We start from the raw sequence: 21,541 nt of genomic DNA, 5'->3' as shown, positions 1-21,541 counted from the left end.
ACTTTCCCCTGATATTCGTCGAGGTATTTCGAGGTATCTCTGTTGTTTCTAGTATTAATGACTATTTAAATGGGAATAAGCCATAATTAAAGGTTAAAATACGTTTATTGACGTTTCAATTTCCACTTCGAAAATCGTTCTCAAAATACAAACATTAGTAAATTTATAATTTACTAATGTTTGTAGTGACGTTTCAATTTCCACTTCGAAAATCGTTCTCAAAATACAAACATTAGTAAATTTATAATTTATAATTTACTAATGTTTGTATTTTGAGAACGATTTTCGAAGTGGAAATTGAAACGTCAATAAACGTATTTTAACCTTTAATTGTGGCTTATTCCCATTTAAATAGTAATTAATTTAAAATGCCACAAGAAAATAGCTTCAGAACAATATTGTTTCTAGTAGTCGTCTCGTTTTAGATCTTCTTCTCATTGCGCCGTTTCCTTTTGAAGGTTGGCGATCCAAATGGCAATTGTAGTTTTGGAAACTGCTGCGCGAAAGATCTCTGCGGATGAGCGGTCGAACCATCTCCTCAGGTCTTTCAGCCACGAGTTCTGGCGTCTTCCTACTGATCTTTTGCCCTGTACTTTTTCTTCCAGTATAACTTGAAGTAATTCATATCTTTCGCCTCTCAGCACATGACCCAAGTATTGCATTTTCCTCTCTTTGATTATTCTTAGTAATTCTTTTTGTTTACACATGCGACGAAGTACCTCAACATTAGTAACTCTTTGTACCCATGGAATCCTCAACATTCGTCTGTATATATACATCTCAAAGGCATCTATTGTTTTTTCTATTTCAGAGTCCATTGTCCAACTTTCACAGCCATATAGTAAGACAGAAAAAACGTAACATCTGATCATTCGGATTCTAAGCTATAGACTAATGTCTGATCTTGTAAAAAATGTTTTCATGCTCATGAATGTTTTGCTTGCTTGTTCCATTCTTGATAGGATTTCTTTTTTTGGATTACACTGACTATTGATATTTGTTCCCAAATATTTTATGGAATTTACCTATTCTATTATTTGACCCTTGGCATACACCTGTACGTTTATTGGTGTCTTTGAAAATACTAAAGTTTTAGTTTTTGAAACGTTTAGATGTAAATCGATCATTTCGCTGTGGTGAACTACCGCATTTATTATATTTTGTAGTTCTTGTGCGTTGCTTGCTATTAAGACGGTATCATCAGCATATCTGATGTTGTCTATGCTGATTCCGTTAATCTTAATTCCGCCTTGGACCTCGTCTAATGCTTCTCTGAATATAGACTCCGAATACAAATTAAAGAGTAGCGGTGATAAGACGCAACCCTGTCTCACTCCTCGTCGGATTTGTATGTCTTCGGATGTTGTGTGCTCGATTTCAATTATTGCCGTTTGGTGCCAGTAAAGTTCTGAGATAATTCGCAAGTCTTGTTCGTCAACTCCAGTTTTTCTCAGAATTTCGATCATCTTTTGATGGTTAACGCAGTCAAATGCTTTTCGATAGTCAATAAAACATGCATATACATCTACATTCGTTTTAGATGTGTCAGGTTTTGCCTCCGCCGTGTATGTTAATATAGGTCTAATTGCTGCTTTATAAATTCTTGTTTATGTGTCTTGTCTTAGATGTTTGTACTTGCTTAAGAGCTTTGTTGTCGTACTTCTTCTTCAACATATCCGTAACTAGTTATATCTATTCCCAGATATCTAAACCTTTAAACCCTTCCTGCTTTATTATTTTCCCATTAATTTCGATTTTACATCGTAGTGGGTATTTACTTGTTCTCATACATTTGGTTTTTTCTACTGATATTATCATAGTGTATTTCTTGGCTGTTATATTGAAGATGTGTGTTAATCTTTGGAGCTCGTCTTCTGCCTGGGAGATTAATGCAGCGTCGTCTGCATAACATAATATTTGGATATCTTTGTTCCTTATTCTGTAACCATGACCTTTACGTACTGCTTGTATTATTTCGTCCATTATTATATTAAAGAGAAGTGGGCTTAACGAGTCACCCTGTCTGATTCCGCTTTGTACTGGTATACACTGTGTCAGTTTTCCATTTATCTTTGCCTGTATTGGATTATGGAAGTAGATCTTTTCGATGCATAATATTGATAGGTATGTCTCTTTTACACAGTAGGTGTAAGACGTTTTCGACTTGGATGCGATCGAAAGCCTTTGGCAGGTCTATAAAACATATATATGCTGGTTTATTGTTGCGTTTTCCTAGAGCTTCTGTTGCTGCTTCTTCAATGTTGTTTTTTATTTTCTCCCAGCTCGCGTTTATATCTTCGATGTCGTCTATTTGTTTCAGCTATATCTTCTGTTCTAGCCTCCTTTGGTACATTTCTCTTGTAGAGTCATTTCACAGTGATTTCGTGTAGAAAATGTTGTTATGTAGAAAATGTATAGAAAATGTAGAAAATACTGTAGAAAATGTGTTATTTTCATTCTTATTTTTGCTAGCACTAGTTTTTGTTCACTACCTGCGTCTGCTGAGTTTAAATTTCGGATATATAGAATCTGCTTTGGGTGGAGTTTTCAAATGTATATTATTTATACTGCAGCTTATGGTCGAAAAATGTATTATTGATTCTCGTAGTTAGTCAAACTCACATTTTTTCATACATTTAATATTAGGAGAATACATTGATAATAGGTTGCCAATCAAAAAGTGGCTGCAAATATTTTTAATTCAATCAATAGTAATTAATTTTTAAACAAAAATTTTATTTCGTTCGGTTATTTTTTTAATAAAATACGCTGCTCATGACGTATATGCATGTTTTTATATCAAATTAAAACTATTTTTTTAATATGATGGTATAAGGTTGCCTGCGAAAAAATGGTTGCAAATTACGGTTGCCAGATGTTAAAAACACGATGTATCAAAGATAAAGTAAAATAGAGTTTGACAAGTGATAATATGTATATTGACAGTTTATCGATGCATACTAAAAACTCACACAACTGACACTTGTGGCGTTGCGCGATAGTTTGCTTTATATTAACCCATTAATGCCAAGCGTTGCGTTTTCGCAACAGTTGACATATCCCATTATGACGCCCTCTTTTGGAAAATGACACGACTTATTCAGGCAGTCAAAGTTCAGATTTATTTCACAACAGTTTCCTGTATGTAATAAATGGGAATTGGTCGCAAAACTTAGGTTTCTTTTAACAGATGGTATATTGAAAGTTGTAGGTTAATTTTGACTTCTGTGAACACGTGTTTTTAGTTAGTAGTCGTTTGTACCTATATGAATTATATATACACATCGGTTTAGAACGTCTTTCGACGTTGTCCGATACCTAAACACCATCTCTTCCTATCTTCGCAGTCGTTTGTTGTTAAATTTCTTTCGCTCATGGACTTGTTTACGCCGTGTTGCCATTCTAATCTGGGTCTTCCCCTTTTCCGTCGACCTATTGGTTGCCATTCTATTACTTTTTTGGGGAGTCTTGATGCTGGCATCCGTTGAACATGCCCATACCACCTTAATTGTTTCTTCTCTATATCTTGAGTTATATTTCCTTCTATTCCCATACGTTGTTTTATTACATCATTTCTGATTCGGTCTCGTCTGGAAATACCTAAAGATCTTCTCATTGCATCCATCTCTACTGCTTCTATTCGCTTTTTGTTCTTTTCACTAATTCTCCATGTTTCAGCGCCATAAAGAAGAGTAGTTTTAATCATGGTCTCATATATATTAAATTTCCTTCCTTTCGTTATCTCTTTACTCCACAGTATACCATTGAGACATCCTAAGACTTTCTTTGCTTAAGTGATTCGTTTTTCTATTTCCCGTGTATCAGTTCCTGTATTGTCAAAGGCAACACCCAAGTAGTCATAGCTCTGACAGCAGGAAATATGTTGTCCGTTTTCGAGGTCTATGTTATCTGACTCGTTTCCAATACAAAGATATTTGGTTTTTGTTGTATTGACATTCATTCCCCAGTCGTTATATTCTTCTATCTGCATCTTCTATCTGTTTTCTTAGCATGTACTGCATGTCTTCCCTGTCGGTCGCTAGCACTACCTGGTCATCAGCAAACTGGAGTGTATATATACATTCATTGCTAAGCTCTATACCCATCCTATGTACCTTTCTTTTCCATCTTTCCAATGCCGCTGCAACATATATCTTGAATAAGGTTGGTGAGATACGGCATCCCTGTCGCAAGCCTTTTGTAACCAGGAATTCTTCCGTTAGATATTTTCCTGTTTTTATCTGTGCCTTTGAGTCTCTATATAGTTCTTGTACAGCATTTATCAATGTGTGGTTGATGTTAGATCTTTTCAACGTTGTCTACAGTTTTGTTAAGGGGATGTTGATATACCTATATGCCCTATATGAATTAACTGGATAAAAATTTGCTATTTGGTAGCAACATATTGCTAAATCATTGAAAAAGATATATCCATTAATTAAGTGCTATTATTTTACCTGTGCTAGTTGGTACAACTGCTCAATCATCAGTGTTGGCATATTATTAGTACATAAAATCATTTTTGTTCTAGAAGGTTAAAATAAGATGTCAAATTAACTTGTCTCGACCAGTTTCGGTAGTACTAGTAATAATAGACGTCCTAAAATTTTTTTTACGAATCAAGGGTACATAAAATTATGTGTATGGTGGAAGAATCGAACCTTATGGAGTCAGCTTCCAGTGCAGATATATTCCTAGCACCTCCTGACCCCACTGAATTGACTGATGAATATAGTGGAAATGCAGACTGTGGAGGAACATTCAATAACCTAAACAAAAATATGTTGGATGTGGAATCAGAAGTTGTAATTCATCAAGAAGAAGAAAGAAGGATCGACAAAGAAAATATAAATCTATATGAAAAAGAGGCAGATCTTTAAAGTGTGATATAAGTTCAGGAGGAAGAAGATACGGAAGAGATTGAGATTGTAACAGAAATAGACACACAAAATGAAGAAATTTAAGATATTCAAGTGGAATCTACTGAGATTCGTGCAAAATGTGTAACTCTCTTACTACGGACAAGGATTCAGGAAGATTTACCAGATGAAAATTCCCTTTATTTGGATAATGAACATAAAAAAACTCAAAGAACACATACACTCCTTCATTTTATTCACAACCAGTCACTCCTTTACAGATCTTTGATTTTCTTTTCAATGAAGAGCTTTTAACAAATATTGTTAAGGAGACAGTTCGTTATGCTATTCAAAAAGGTATTACTTTGGAATTTGGAGTAGACGAGTTAAAATCGTTTATAGAGATTTTACTAGTTTATGGGTACAGCACGAATCCAAGAAGACGCATGTACTGGGAAGAATGTGATGACGTTAAAAATATACTGATTTCAAGTAACATGAGTCGTAACCAATTTGAAACCATTATAAGATTCCTCCGTTTTTACGATAACCTAAACATAGATCGTTCAGACAAACCATACATAATTTCTCTGTACCTTGAAAGTCTCCACAAATCATTTACTGAATACACTGTATTTGAAACCAAATCTAGCGTGGATGAGACTTTGATACCACACTATGGGCGTCATGGTATGAAACAACATATAAAAGGCAAGTCCATACGTTTTGGGTATAAATCGTGGTGTTAGAATCAGAAATCGGATTACCTCATTGATTTCAATATTTATCAAGGAGTCAAGGGAAAATCCAATGAATACAAAAAAGAATTTGGCTTGCGCCATCGTTCGCTTTACAATAAAAATACATTACTACAATTACTACATCAAACTAAAACTTATATATTAAAAATATAAAATAAATTATTACTACATACATCAAACTCATATTACAAGAATTATAAAATGGCAATTTTAGTTGATGTTTTGAAGTTTAAAAATATCATTAGAATGATTTTTAAAGTACACTCTACATACATTTTATCTGAAAAATAAAAAGTAAACAATTAAGGATACAGTTCTTACGATACTGAAACACTTAAATAACTACAATTATCGCAAAAGATAAGTCATTATCTTCACTAATCATTTCGTTAACTTTATATAATGCACTGGACCGGTTAGTAACACATAAGCAAGCATCTACTTTTATTTTTAATATACCGGTTTAGCAACACAAAAAAATATGGCAAACGTCATTCTAACGGAGGATACGTTTGGAAAGATAACCGATGGAAAAGGGAGAACGCAAACTGTAAGAAGGTTTACATGGAGGAACAAGAATAATGTAAGCGTCCAGGTGATCAACTATGGAGGATATATAACATCAATCAAAGTACCAGGTTATAACAAAGAGGTGGATGATATTACAATTGGTTTTAATGATATCGAAGGTTATCTCAAACCAGAAAACAGGTAAAGATATTTCATTTGTCTCGTATATGTATAAAATATATTTCCAATTAGTAAAACATAAAATTATTGAAGACTCTTTTTATAACTATAATGGTTATGCTCCTAGGGTCTATGGCTCACCTAAGATCCATAAACCACAGTTTTATATGAACGTGTACGAACTCATTACTTTATAGCCAACCAAACAATTATTAGACCCGCATAATTAGGAGACCCATTAACTGATCACCTCAGATATGTAGACTTATCACCGGCATTTTTGTCTTAAATTATTTTAAGCTAATTGCTTCAAAGTTTAACTGATATATTTACATCAAGTGCCTTATGATGGCATATTAGACATATCTCCCAATATAAACGGATTTGAGATCTGAAAATTTAGCTCCATAGGTTTTCGATGGTAAACTTTTTAATCTTCTTCTTGACTGGCTTTACAACTGTGGGTGAGTCTTCGCAACAAGCATTATAGCCCTGCCTCCTCTACGATATCTATATATACCGTCTTCTTCTTCTTCCTATTCCGTCCCCATTAACGGAGGTTAGCGACCACATTTTTAAAAGTTTCTCTGTCTTTTGCAACATGGAATAATTCGTCTAGAGTCATGTTTGTCCAGTCTCGAATATTTCGCAGCCATGACTTCCTCTTTCTACCTATTCCCTTTTTGCCATCGACTCTACCCTGCATGATGACCTGCAGAAGACTATATTTATCATTTCTCAGTATGTGTCCAAGTTACTTTTATTGTTCTCAACAATTTTTTGTCCCGACCCATCCTTCTCAGCACTTCCTCATTGGTGACCCTGGCAGTCCATGGATTTCTCAACATTCTCCGGTATATCCAAAGTTCAAAGGCTTCAAGCTTCTTAACTATTTGCGCTTTTAATGTCCCTGTTTCTAGCCCGTACAATAGTTGCGACCAGACGTAACATTCAACAAACCTCAGTCTCAGCGCAGTATTCAGATTTTTGTCACAGAACAATTACTTGAATTTTAAGAACGCTGCCCTTGCCATTTCTATTCGTACCCTGATCTCTTGGTCTGGATCTAATTATGTGTTGATGTACGCTCCCAGATATTTATATTTTGGCACTCTCTCTATTTGCTGTCCATCAAGAGTTAGTTGTTCATTATTTATTGGACTCCTTGATACTATCATAAATTTGGTCTTATCTGTGTTGATGTCAAGTCCCATTTGAATGCATTCACTATTTATTGCATCTAGTAAAGTTTGTAGTTCTTCTATACTCTCAGCCATAATTACCGTGTCATCTGAAAATCTCATGGTGTTTATGATTTCTCCACCAATTCTTATTCCCTCTTTTCTTTCCCTTTTTTGAATATGACCTGTGAGTACACATTGAAAAGCGTCGGAGATAAGACGCATCCTTGCCTAACCCCTCTCGCAATCGGTATATTATTTGTTTCTATATCGTTCACCTTTACTACTGCTTTCTGGTTCCAGTATATAGCCTTAATAAACTCAATGTCTTTTTTGTCTAAATTGATGTTTTTTAATTCATCTATTAATTTCATATGCTGCACTCGGTCAAAGGCCTTCCCAAAGTCTATGAAGCATATATATGCACTCTTGTTATATTCCCGACATTTCTGCAAGAGTACCGTCAACGCAAATAATGCCTCTCTTGTACCCATGCCTCCTCTGAAGCCAAACTGCCTTTCATCTATCTGCTCCGCACATTTCTTATAAATTCGGTTTTGAACAATTTTCAAGAGAATCTTTAAAGGGTGGCACATTTGGCTTATCAATCTATAGTCATTACATGATTTGGGATTGTTGTTTTTTGGGAGAGGTAAAAATATCGATTCAAGCCATTCTTCCGGGATGTTGCCCTCTACATATATGTGGTTGAGAATTCGGGTGAGTCTCTTTATATTACCGTCGTCTAAGGCTTTTAACAGTTCAACTGGAATTTGATCAGGACCCGGTTCTTTTCCTTGTTTAGCATTCTGTAGGGCATTCTTTATTTCTGAGGGTAAAATTTCTAGGTATTGTTCTTCTTCATCTATATCTTGTTCATTTTCCCTCTCGCCATGGAACAGATGGATTATATATTGTTCCCATACTTCCTTTATTTTGCTCTCTACAGTAAGTATTCCTCCATGATATATCGTCTGGTTTATCAAAAAACACTGCCTTTAGCACTCTATCTTCCACTGTTCTCCACACTCCTGTCAATTCAACTCTTTGGGGTCCAAATATCTTTACCAAAAAACCAAATTATCGAAAAATACCAAAAGCCTAAACCAAAAAAATCATAACCAAAAACCAAAAAATCAAAAACCAAAAACCCAAACCAAACCAAGACCAAAACCCAAAAAAAAACCAAAACCGATACAAATAAAAAAACTAGGTAGCAAATGTCTTTAGCACGCAACTTGAAAATATTTTTTATATATTTATTATCCAGATGGCCTATTAGACATATCTGTCAATACAAATAGATTTGAGATTTAAAAATTTAGCTGCATAGGTTATACCAGGTGTTCCCAACTTCGTTATTTAATTTGAATTAAATTTATCAATTTCTCTTTGAATTTTAGGAGTACTTTGTCGAGCATACATTTGATCGAAGTGTTACCTTTTTGGCGGTATTGACTTTTTTGTAAATAATACGCAATTTTTGACACTTGGTAAATTTAAAATATCTGAAAAACAGGTAAAGCTACCATTACTGCATAGAAGACAAAAGAAACTAACTTTTCTACATGAGCAAAGTTAATGTCATCACTTTTTTTGCATCACTTTTGGGGTCCTAAAATTAACATTCTCAGAAAAATTCAGGTTGCTGCCAAGTATTTTCATTTGTTTGACCAGACTATTTGATAGAACTTTCGTTAATCTTTCCTTGATTGATAGCCAGGCTTTATTAATTTTAAGTTATTACTAAGCTTTTCTATTTTATCTTACAGTACTTTTAGATCTTCAATTTTTCTTTTCTAAATTTTGAGACAGCGATAGATTTTGACAGCTTACTGTTAGTATTATTATTTTACAATTTGTGATTTCTTTTCAATATTTATTTATAAACTCTGTTTGGTAATTTTTTTTTTATTTACCAGATATTTCGGTGCTACTATAGGCAGAGTAGCCAACAGAATTGGTAAAGCTCAGATGACAGTTGAAGGAGTGAAATATAATTTAGCTGCTAACAACGGTCCAAACCACTTACATGGAGGTATTGTTGGTTTCGATAAGGTATTTTGGGAAGCTTCTGTAAGAGGTATGTCTAAAACTAACATAACTATTTCAATTTTATTTATAATTGTATATTTTTTAGATACCAAACTAACTCTCAGTTACCACGCTGCAGATCTAGAAGAGAATTACCCAGGGGATCTAATAGCCAACGTTACTTTCGAACTAACCAATGAAAACGAATTCCGTATCGACTATAAAGCGGTGACTACAAAGCCATGTCCCATTAACTTCACCAACCATACGTATTTTAATCTTGCTGGCAATGGTACAGGTGCCACCGAACTATACAAACATGTAGTAAGTTTAAATGCTGATAAGATAACTGAGGTCGTAGAGGGCATACCGACAGGTAAGTTTTTATAAGATTAATATAAAAATAAGTGTTACTGTGTAACTGATAACGAATACATTGCGTTTTTGACTATCTGTAATACTTGAATTTTTCAGCAAAATTACCCACTTCTTTTAATGAGTAGTTATAAAAGGTTTAAAAATACATTATATGGGGCATTTTTTTTTATTTTGCAACACAATCTCCTTCAAGTTCGATACCCTTGTCTAAATGTTTCTTTAACTTTGAAGTTATCCAAAATTTGCAGGATTTAGAAAGGTTGGTAAAATAGGCAACTGTTTGGGCGATGAACCTCTCGTTAGATATAGATTGTTGTCTATAGGAGCCAAAATAAAGTTAAACTCAAAGAACGACACCTGGGATATACTCTGGGATGAAATATACTGGATCAAATGGGTAACGGAGAAATAAACTCTTCTTCAGTTGGTGAAATTAAAGAAGTAGCTACTAGACTGAAAAATAACAAGTCAACCAGATTAGAAACCATTACCGTAGAAAGGAGGAGAAAACCCAACTGCAAAAACAAAGCAAGGAACAGATCAGAATGGTGAAAAATCATAAAAAAATCTAGGACCCATAAACGGCTATCGAGTTAATAATGATGATGATGAAATACAGGTACTGCACCTTGCAATACCTCAGTGACCCAAACTATTTCACGCACCTCGATTGGACGATCACTTAAGAAAAATATTATGGATTTTCTCAATTAGTTCGAGGTTGATGTTTTTCACTAGACGTCCAGAACAACGTTTATCCTTTAGGGCCACGTTTGATCATTTTTATCCAATAATGCCGAAACTTGGATTGTTAATGTTGACTTAATAAGGAAGTTGTAAGCTTTTGAGATGCGGCTTTTTAAAAATTTTTGAAAATACCATGGACCGATCGTATTATGAACGAAATGGTGTTGCACAAAATGGGAAGAGACAAAGAACTTTTGACCACCATTAAGAGGTGAAAGACAGCATATTTGGGGCACATACTTAAAAACGATAAAGACATGACGATTCAAGAAAAGCAGAAGATAAAGACCAATTTGTTGTGACCAATGGTTATAGTCAACCTTCATTAGTGGAGTCGGCAATAGAAAAAACAAGCAATTGTAAAAAGTTCACAAGTTCATTCAATTCAGCGTTGATCTCTTATGGTGTTAAGACTATTCAATTCTTCTTCTCTTCTTCTTCTTCGTCTTTTTTATGTAGACATGACTCTGTTCCATCGGTTTCGTGGTCTTTCTACTGATCGTTTCGCTTCATTCTATTCTTCTATTTCTAACCCAGTTCTTAATGTTCTCTACCTTGCATCTACGTCGTATATATGTACTTCTAGCTTTGTTCCATAGCGTCTTACCATCAATTTTTCTAAGTGTTTTAATCTCTGCTATTTCTAACATCCTTTTCACCTCTGTGTGTCAGGTCATGTTTCTGCCTCGTATGCTATTATTGGTCTGATGACTGTTTTGTAAATTCTGTCTTTCATTTGTTTCCAGATATTTTTATTTCTCCATCTTGTCTCATTCAGGCAACCTGCGGCTCTGTTCGCTCTATTCACTTGATCTTCCACTTCAGTTTCGAGCTTTCCGTAGCTAGATAATGTGATGCCTAGATATTTAAACCCCATCACTGGTTCTATTATCTGACCTTCCAGCTCCAATATCAGTAAATTTGTTGTTATAACCATGCATTTTATCATTTTTTGGGGAATTAACATGTTAAATTTTCTGGCGGTTATATTAAATTGGTGCAGCATACGTTGTAAATCATCTTCACTTTGAGAGAGTAGGATTGCGTCGTCTGCATAGTAGCTTCTTTTAAGTTATTTTTCTTCCATTTGGTATCGTTTTTTAGTTCTCACTTTTTTTATTATTTTATCCATAATTAGGTTGAACAATACAGGACTCAGGGAATCTTTCTGTCTTGTCCCATTGCCAGCTTCAATATAGTCGGTTAGTTCTTCTTCTACTTTTACTTTTATTGTGTCGTTTTGGTCGATATTTTCGATCGTTTTGATTATTCCTAGAGGTATCTCTCTTGCGTACAGTAAGTGAATAACTTCCTTTAATTTAACCCGGTCAAATACTTTCTTTAGGTCCACGAAACATAGATACGCTGGCTTGTTTGTATTCTAATGATTTCTCTTGCACTTGCCTCATTATACATATAGTGCCAGTGCATGATCTTCTAGACCTAAAACCTTGTTGTTCTTCTGTCAGTGCTGTAATTTCAATTAGTTTATTTGTTATCACTTTGGTTGTTAATTTTAGTGTTGTGTTTAATAAATTAATTATTCCTCTGTAATTTTCCGGGTTCGATTTGTCTCCCTTTTTGAAGAGAGGTATTAGAATGCTTGATCTCCATTCTTGAGGAATTCTGTTTTGTTCTATTATTTTTTGGATTAGTTTTAATAGATGTTTGGTCAGATCTGGTCCTCCGTACTTTAGGAGTTCGTTCGGTATTCTGTCCTCTTCTGGTGATTTTCTATTTTTTAATTTCCTAATGCTTCCTTTACCACTTTCTCTTCAATATTTATTTCGTTATTTGTCGTTACCTTTGGTGTTAGTGGTTGGTGGACTTTTAAATTAAAATGTTAAATCGCTACTTATAGCCCAATTGTTTCTATTTTCTAGAAATAAACAAAATTGCATTTTAAACAAATGACAATAAAATTGAAATCATCAAATAGGTACATATAAACTTTGATATCTGTCTGCTAAGAAATAACGCTAACGAAAGATAACGCACTTTCTATAATACAAGCGACATTTATTAAAAAGACTTATATGGTGTTTAAATAAGTACTAATTCAAATTAGTGAAAGAAGAAAATATCCCTATGTAAACGAGACTGTTCAAGGAAATCTATAAATGATGTTAAATTCCACAAGATTGGTTGAAATAGGTTTTTACTTCTATTCCAAAAAACAACGAGGGCAATGATTGGACGAGACAAAAAGTTTATATTCTTTGTGTTTCAGGTAAACTGCCTTGCGTTCAAAACACTGTCTTTGACTTACGGACTCCAAAAGTGTTGGGAGATGTCATACATAAAGTTCCCAACGCTCCAGGTTTTGATCACAACTTCTGCATAACAAGAGGATCAGAACAAGAAAATGCCTTTGTAGGTAAGAAGCGCTTATTTCATCGATATAAAAAATTGACAAAGTTTCTCATTATATCTAGAAAATATTTACCTTCTTTTTGCCTATGTATGTAGCACCAGTTGTCTAAATACGAGAAAAGAAGCATAAATTAACTTTTGCTTGGAAAGTCTTTTTACTATACTCTTACTGTACTTTTTTTTTGTCCACAATCTTCAAAAATCTACAGAAGTCTGTATTCTATCCTTTTGTTTTAAGTACCTCTATTTGTTTTTAATTATAATTATAGACCATGTTCTAATTCTTGTTTCAAAGAGTACTAACCAATAAAATTGACAGAAAATAAACTGTATATACGTTGAAAAATTCTTATGACACATCTTTATTAGAATTTCAGCCATGTTTGGATGTAGATTGTTGTAGAAATCTTGAAATTGAGTATCACAACTTAACAATCATATTATTATAAATTATTGTAGGTTTTTTATTTCAAAAGTACATTTTTAATGGTTATACTTTTAATTTCTGTACAAACTTATGATTTTTATCCGCTTTTTTTACATAAATTCAAATAGATTCCCATTAACTCGTCGCTGGGATTAAAATTACCAATTTGTTCAATTGTTATATTTCTTGTCATATTTGAAATATTGTTAAATTTCTTTAGTGGGGCCCCCTAAAAAAATTTTCGTACGCCACTGAACGCTTTTATATTTCTATCAAAAGTTCTAATAAAAATTGTTTAAATTTTTCTTAATAAAGAAGATATTTAACCCTGTCGTTTTTGACATTTTTCAATATTCGTCCTGTATTTCGCTAATGTGGGAAGCGATTGATGATTGGATTAGGTAATCGTTACTTTAACGAAAAAAGAAGTCATGACATCTTAACTACTTTTTTCTATGTGCTCTAGTTTTTGGTATACCTTGTAAAACATACCAATTTGGGACACCGTGTACAGTGGGTCCAAATGTCCGACGATAGAACCGGTCTAACCTTACTGTGAAGTGGTACCTATCTGACCCCCCAGGCTTTTCCTGCACCCCTCCCCAACGTGTAACTTACGTGGGGAGGCTTATAATCTTGAAAGGTTTACTTCGGATGCCCTGGGTAATGGAATGCCCTGGGTAATGGAATACCCTGTTTCTCATGACTGTGGTTAGGCCACCAATCCGTAGGGGTAGCACAGATATCGGCTTTTCTCCGTATTAACATTACTGGCTCTATATATAATTTACTGTAACATGTCATTACTTCGGGACTTGAGTCCCAAAAAAATGTTCCAAGATAAGATCTCTATGTGACCTGCTATAAGGGCCTAAACCTAAGAGGCTGTGTAAAAGGTCTGATGAGCCTTTTACACAGCCGCGAAAATACCGTGAAAGCATCGATATTTAGCCGATCTTGTACAGAGAATTTAGTGCGTTGACTAAAGGTGTTTTTTTATCACACAAGTATATAGTGCTCTCACACACCCCGTGTATATGTTTATTTAAATGCTAAAAAGTTTGCGTGTCTTAGGGTGTGCATTCTCAGGTGTATATTGCCATCACACACCCTGTGTATATTGTTCTGTAGGTTTTTTTAGAGCCTTCATTCACCGCTTGTGTTGACTGTTGCATGGCTATCTCAGTGTTCTTAGATCCTACTGTCCACTCTATAAACTGCTAGTTGTTGTTTGGGCCGTCTTTGCACCATGCTTAGGTTTTCACCATAGTCTGTTAACTCTTTTAATATTCTTTTGGGATGGTTTCTGAGGTCGTTAAAAATCTCGTATGCTCTCTCACCTATTGTTCGTAGAATCTTCTTTTGGTTTGAGTCTCTACATACGTACCTTAACGGTACGTATTTTGGTATTCCCAGCGTTTCTCTGATTATGGAGTTTTGGCCTGTTTGGATCTATTATCTGTTTGTTTTGCATGTCTGTCCTAATGCTGCAGAGGCATACTCTAATGTTGCCACGATAATGCTGTTTGCAACTCTGATCTTTGCTTTGAACCTCAGCTTACTTTTCCAGTCTATTAGCGAAGAGAGTTGACTCCTTAATGCCTTGGCTTTGTAGACTGTTTGGTTTACATGTTCTGTCAACATCAACTTTTTGTCAAGCGGTATGCCTACGTATTTAGCTTGGCTGGTCCATTCTGCTTGAGTGTTGAGTAACGTTACAATCTTCGTTTGATCTGCCTCTTCTGTACTGGTACATGGCGGCCTGTGTGTTTCCGGTTTTATTGCTACTTTCCATCTTACGGACCAAGTTAGTATGCGACTTAGAGCTCTTTGTACGTGACTTGTAACTAGATATGGATCTGCACTACATGCTAATATTGCAGTGTCATCTGCGTATAAACTCAATAAAGATCTGGGATCGGTTGGAGAAATTATAATCCCCTGCTCGGGAACCTCATTGAGTGGTGTCATTAAAGTATCGTAATTAGCATCGGTAGAAACTAAGAGTAGAATTATCTTCTAGTACCTGTTCGGGGAAGAATTTAGGGCCGACCATATGCGAACGTTCCTACCATCGCTTTTCGATAATATGTTTCCTATACCGGTTTCTGTAATATTTTTAATCTATCTTTAATAATATCACCACAGACCTGTTAATTATTACAGCTAGCGTTTACCATCCAAACAGCGGTAGAAGAATGGAAGTCTACAGTAACCAACCTGGAGTACAGTTTTATACCAGCAATTTTCTAGCAGAAACTGATACTCTTAAAGGAAAAGATGGATTTATCAAAAAACACGGAGCCCTCTGTCTTGAAACGCAAAAGTATCCTGATTCTGTGAATCACGTAAGTAAAAATATAAAGCAACTTTAACCGTCTCACTTATTGCACTCGAGAATTTGTAGAGTTTTAAATGTTTAGCTGTCAATGGCTCTGATCGATAATAAAAGTATCATTTTTCTTCGGAAACAGCTTAGACATCATTAAAATATCACTTTCTTCACCAATATTTGGCGTCGTATTTAGCATTTCTTTCAACATCATTTTTTTTTGGCTCATATCATTGTGTTAATGCCATATTTTTATTTATATTAAAACAATCCGTTGAGTTTATCGTATTTGGTCTTCCCTAATTACTTTTTTTTATTAGTAAAGGGTGTTTTTTAGAGATATAGAAATGTAAGTTGGTAACACTTTTTTAACTATCCGCCATTTTGACAGCTGTCAAGTGATTTATGTTAAGTTCGGTTTGGCATTTCAGCATGAATAGACATAACAAATTTTATAAATTTATTTTGAAAATTGTGGTTCTGTTGGAAATACGTATCTCGCACTACGTCCATTTTATGGTCAACATAATAGTTCATTAGAGCAAGTAATCCGATTAACCATAAAACGTTTTTACACTACGTTTACTCTAAATGATAATCTGCATCCACAGACACGTTGTGCAGTGCATACAGAAGAAGTTGTTGCTGCTGTAGAGCGTATCATACAGGAGACCCGAATCAGTCTATCTACCCGTTGATTCCGATTTTTATAAGCGAATTTTGTTTAGCGATGAAGCTCACTTTTGGTTGAATGGCTACGTCAACAAACAAAACTGCCCTATTTGGAGTTAAGTTAATACTCAAATGTATTTTGAGAAACTATTACATCCATGCTTTATGGTCTGCTAAAATCATTGAACCGTATTGCCAAGCCTTATAGCCTCCAAAATCGTACGATTTAACACTGCTAGACCATTTTATGTAGGGATACGTGAACGTGCTAGTCTACGCCGATAAGCATAAAACGATTGACCACTTGGAGGACAACATTCGCTGCGTTATTGCTGATATGCGATATGCCGATATATTTAAATTATAATGCAAAAGATTATCTTTCCAATAAAAAAAAAAACATGTAAATTTTTAAATATCATGATTGTTTTATTCCATTTTAAATTTCTATACCTCTAAAAAACACCCTTTACTATCACATTTAAAAATGTAAATTGAAGAAAAATTAAACACAAACAAATATATTGGTAGAATTAACTACTGCGTTTAAGAGAGTGGAAAAGATTAAAATATTCTTATCTAGGCTGCAGTTAAAACTGATAAAAAAACAAAAAATGGAATTCCAATAAAATATACAACGCAGATGTTAGAAGCAAATGTGACGAGAAAGAAACAGTGCAAATGACAGGACAAAGAGAGAGGTAAAGAAGGATGTATAAAATCAGAATAGGGAACTATCACTAGAGAATAGAAGATAGATAAGCTCTAGAAGAAGCCGCTAACGCTAAGAAAATAACAAGACAAAATAAAAGAAAATGGATAAATGATAAAATGAAACAAATAGAACAAAAGCAAAAATAAATAGGAAAAAAATTTTTATAAAAACATTAAAGAACAAAATAAAAAATTAACTACTAAAGATACACTACTAAAAATTTATGGAAAGAAAAACGAAAATGCTAGCGTAATGAGAATCTCAGCAAACAATAACAATATATAAAAAGGAAGATCAGCAAATTTTTAAAAATATTATTGAGGAATACTACTACTCAGTACAACATACAACAATGACATCATTAATAAAAAAAGATTTTCAAATATCACGAAGAAAAGAGTGGGAAAATCTACTATATACACAATAAAACAAATGAATCTAAGAAGCAAATAAGAATAAATTAGAAATGATAATGTGAAGTAACAGAAGAAATTGCCATAGAAAGTGGAGTCAAACAGGGTTGCGTACTATCCACTAACTACCTAACATATTTTTTATTATGATTTGTAACTGATCAACGAACGGGCATCAGATGAAACTTATTCAAACAGTTAGAAGATCTTGAATTTGCAGATGACATCTGCCTGCTAACTGAACACCAAAATCATATTCAAACAAAAATTGACAAGTTAGCTCAGTACTCCGACTCCATATCAATATCACTTCTTCTTCTTCTTTTTATATAGACATGACTCTGTCTATTTTTCAATGTGCCTCGAGTAAGTTGTCGTTCCATCGTTTTCGTGGTCTTCGTAGTGATTGTCTTCCTATTGGGGAACCGTCTCTTGCCGTCTGTACTACTCTGTTTGTTGTCATTCGGCTTATATGGTCGTTCCATTCTACTCTTATATTTCTTACCCAGTTCGTGATGTTCTCCACTTTGCATCTACGTCCTATATCTGTACTTCTAGCTCTGTCCCATAGTGTCTTACCATCAATTTTTTTAAGTGTTTTCATCTCTGCTGTTTCTAACATCCTTTTTGTCCTCTCTGTGTCAGGTCACAGTCTGATGACTGTTTTGTAAATTCTGCCTTTCATTTCTTTCCCGGTATTTTTATTTCTCATTATTGTTTCATTTAGGCAGCCTGCGGCTCTGTTTGCTCTATTCATTTCATATTCCACTTCGGTTTCGAGCTTTCCGTAGCTAGATAATGTGATGCCTAGATATTTAAACTCCATCACTTGTTCTATTATCTGACCTTCCAGCTCAAATTTAAATCTTAGTAAATTTTCTGTTGTAACCATGCATTTTGTCTTTTTTGCTGAAATTAACATGTTAAATATTCTGGCGGTTGCATTAAATTGGTGAAGCATACGTTGTAAATCCTCTTCACTTTAAGAGAGTAGTATTGCGTCGTCCACATAGAAGATTATTTTAAGTAGTTTTTCTCCCATTTGGTATCCTTTTTTAGTTCTTACTTTTTTTATTATTTCGTCCATAATTAGGTTGAACAATAAAGGACTTAGGGAATCTCCCTGTCTTATCCCATTGCCAGCTTCAATAGGATAGGTTAGTTCTTCTTCTACTTTTACTTTTATTGTGTTGTTTTGGTAGATATTTTTTATCGTTTTGATTCTTTCTAGAGGTATCTCTCTTGCATACAGTAAGTGAATAACGTCTTTTAATTTGACCCGGTCAAATGCCTTTGTGATATCAATATCACAAAACTAATAATAGTTTTACACTATTATAAGAAACATCGTATTGTTCTCTTTGCCAATGTGCTTCCCACAATTTCAATTCTGCTCTTGAGTTTTATATACAGTTGAATATTCATTGAAAAAAAAACACAATATTTATTAGTAAAAATATGATCAGCATTTGCTATTGCCTCTTCGTTAGATTTTTCTAGTGACTAAGGAAATAAAACTGTATAAATTAAACGTTTCTTCGGGAAATCTTCGATAATGTTATCAATTATCGGAATGTATATAGTATAGATCGTCTAAAATAGTCTTAAGGATTTTCACATGGATAATTTGCTCGATTTAGCTGTTTTCGCGTTAGTCGATGAAGATTTATTTCTATACCGAGTTCATCCTCAATGCCACAAATATCATCATATATACTTGAAAACATTACATTTTTCTCACTTCCGATTCAATATCTAAAAAAAAATAAGCATATCACGTGCTGATTTTAAATCAAATTTTGAAAACAACGACTTAATGACAAAGTGCAAGAAAGTACTACTGATAAGATAGCCGTCATAAGAAAGTTAGTTTCAGATATAGCAGATTTTAATATATTTAGATTTGCATCAGTCTATAGGTCACTCCATGAAGAAATAGCGTCAAAGCATTTGTAAATTTCTGACAAAGATTCTTGAAATAGAACAACTTCTTGTGACGTTCAATTCATCTCGTCTCGCACAAACCACTAAACCAATGTACCATTATATTATATTTTTAACAACTGCATTGCGTTGAGACGAAGCTTTAAAAACCGAAATTATTCGAATGAATATACAGCATTATTAGCTTCATTTTTGAAGGTAATTACTCCATCAACAGTTACAGAACTTATTACAGAGCAGCCATCTGTACTCAAGCCCACGCAATACTTAACATCTAAGGTTGCTTTTTTTAAAGTTTGTAACACAACTTGAGCAAAGTTTAAAACAAATTAACTCGCACCATCGCCACCCTTTGGATCCGCCTATGGACGTAAGGAGGGGATATACATGAATTCAATATAAATGAAAGGGTGAAACAAGAAGATACCCGTATCAACAATGCAATCTAGCTTTAAAATATGTATGTGTAAATATAAACAAACAAAAAAATTGCCATTCACTACACTACCGCGTTCGGGGATACCTCATTCACTCATCAAACGACTATGACTATAAAATTTATAAGAGTAATAGATATAGAGAAACCAAGAAATTCTAGAAGAATTGTACCGAGTAATAAGATACTGAGTAACTTATGAACATAATAAGTAACAAATAACCAGTACAAAAGGAAGGATTTCAATATACGACAAGATGGATATGAGAAAATATCACCAGTAAACAAGATGTGATATTTTTTGTTACGTGTCCAAGACATTTTAGTTATTTATAATAATTTTACTAAAACTTTTGTTTTAACAAAAAAGTTTACGTGTGATATATCGCTGTGTTCACTATTTGATTAGCATCCATTCATTAATAAACAATTCATGTTAATTTTATTACCAGATAGCTTCAAGTAGCGTGTTGTATGTATTTAAACATTTTCGAAATATTTTCAGGCACACTTCCCCAACACTGTAATATATCCAGGAGAACAATACCATCATTCAGTAATTTTTAAATTTTCTGTCGATGAGGAGAACAAATTATATTAATTATCTACAATGCAGAAAATATATTTGGCTGTAAATAGAATGCACTGCAATGATTTATGATATAAATGAAATACACAAACCAAAAACATACAAAATAAATAAATTTTGAATATATTTTATTGTATTATTTGAATAGTTGTATTTCGTTAAATAACCACATTGTTTTTCATTATTTCACATTCACATATTAGTAATAAAATGTTTGCAACTTTTTATCCACGAAGTAGATATAGTGTCCGTATAGAATGCAGTAGATTGTATAGGATTTTTTTAATTCCCATTAGTTGGCATAGAAAATAGTGTTACGATACACTAATTTTACAATTACCAAACAAATTCAATTTAGCTGTAAATCGGCAGCTGTAAATAGGCTCAGTTGATATCAAAAGTATTCAAGGAACAGTATACAGTTCGCTTATTCATTAAAGAAAAAATAATTATTTATATTCGACTCTCACATCTTCAGCATTAAAATCTGCGTCTTAAAGATATTTTATCGTTAGTTCGTATTTTACGTTATCGGATGTCTTCTCATCAATAAGGAAACATTGAAAAACATCTTTTCTGTAATCTATGTAGTTCTATATTAAAGGTAACTTTCCACTTAAGAAAAAATCTTGAGATTGGTCTCAGGGTATTGTACATAAGCTGTATATAGTAAATAAAATCTCCAGAAACGGCAGAGGAACACTTATACAAACAAGAAATGAAGAGGAATATAGAAAAATGACCCACATATTTGAAGAATATAACAAAACAAAAAAATTCAATCGATTCCCCAAATACAGCGGCCAAAGACATTAAAAAAAATTAGAGAGAGAATATGACGTTAAAATACTAAATATTTCCAACATGATGTCCAGGAAAGCGGATAAAAGATCTTTGCCTATATTTGTGATAATGCAAAAGCCAAAAAAATAACGAACCTCATGTCCATGAGAATACGAATTAAAGATCTACGAAAAAATCAAGGGCCGA

At 33.8% G+C, this 21,541-nt stretch overlaps 2 protein-coding genes across 2 annotated transcripts in view; one reads left to right on the top strand and one right to left on the bottom strand.

Annotated features, from left to right (window-relative positions):
• The window catches only part of fng (Fringe glycosyltransferase), a 510,279-nt gene that overhangs the window by 275,133 nt on the left and 213,605 nt on the right, over positions 1-21,541 (bottom strand). The window lies entirely within an intron of this gene.
• On the top strand, positions 6,010-20,677 carry LOC140436485 (galactose mutarotase-like). The gene is made up of 6 exons (XM_072525344.1): positions 6,010-6,331; positions 9,414-9,574; positions 9,632-9,901; positions 12,881-13,027; positions 15,617-15,798; positions 20,468-20,677. Exons 1-6 carry the CDS (start codon positions 6,102-6,104, stop codon positions 20,561-20,563), a joined length of 1,086 nt encoding a protein of 361 aa, XP_072381445.1. The 5' UTR covers positions 6,010-6,101; the 3' UTR covers positions 20,564-20,677.

Source organism: Diabrotica undecimpunctata, chromosome 3, assembly GCF_040954645.1.
Source record: "Diabrotica undecimpunctata isolate CICGRU chromosome 3, icDiaUnde3, whole genome shotgun sequence".
In the NCBI taxonomy this organism is placed as follows: domain Eukaryota; kingdom Metazoa; phylum Arthropoda; class Insecta; order Coleoptera; family Chrysomelidae; genus Diabrotica; species Diabrotica undecimpunctata.
Note: the sequence above shows the minus strand (reverse complement) of the source record. Positions and strands in the feature narration are given on the sequence as shown.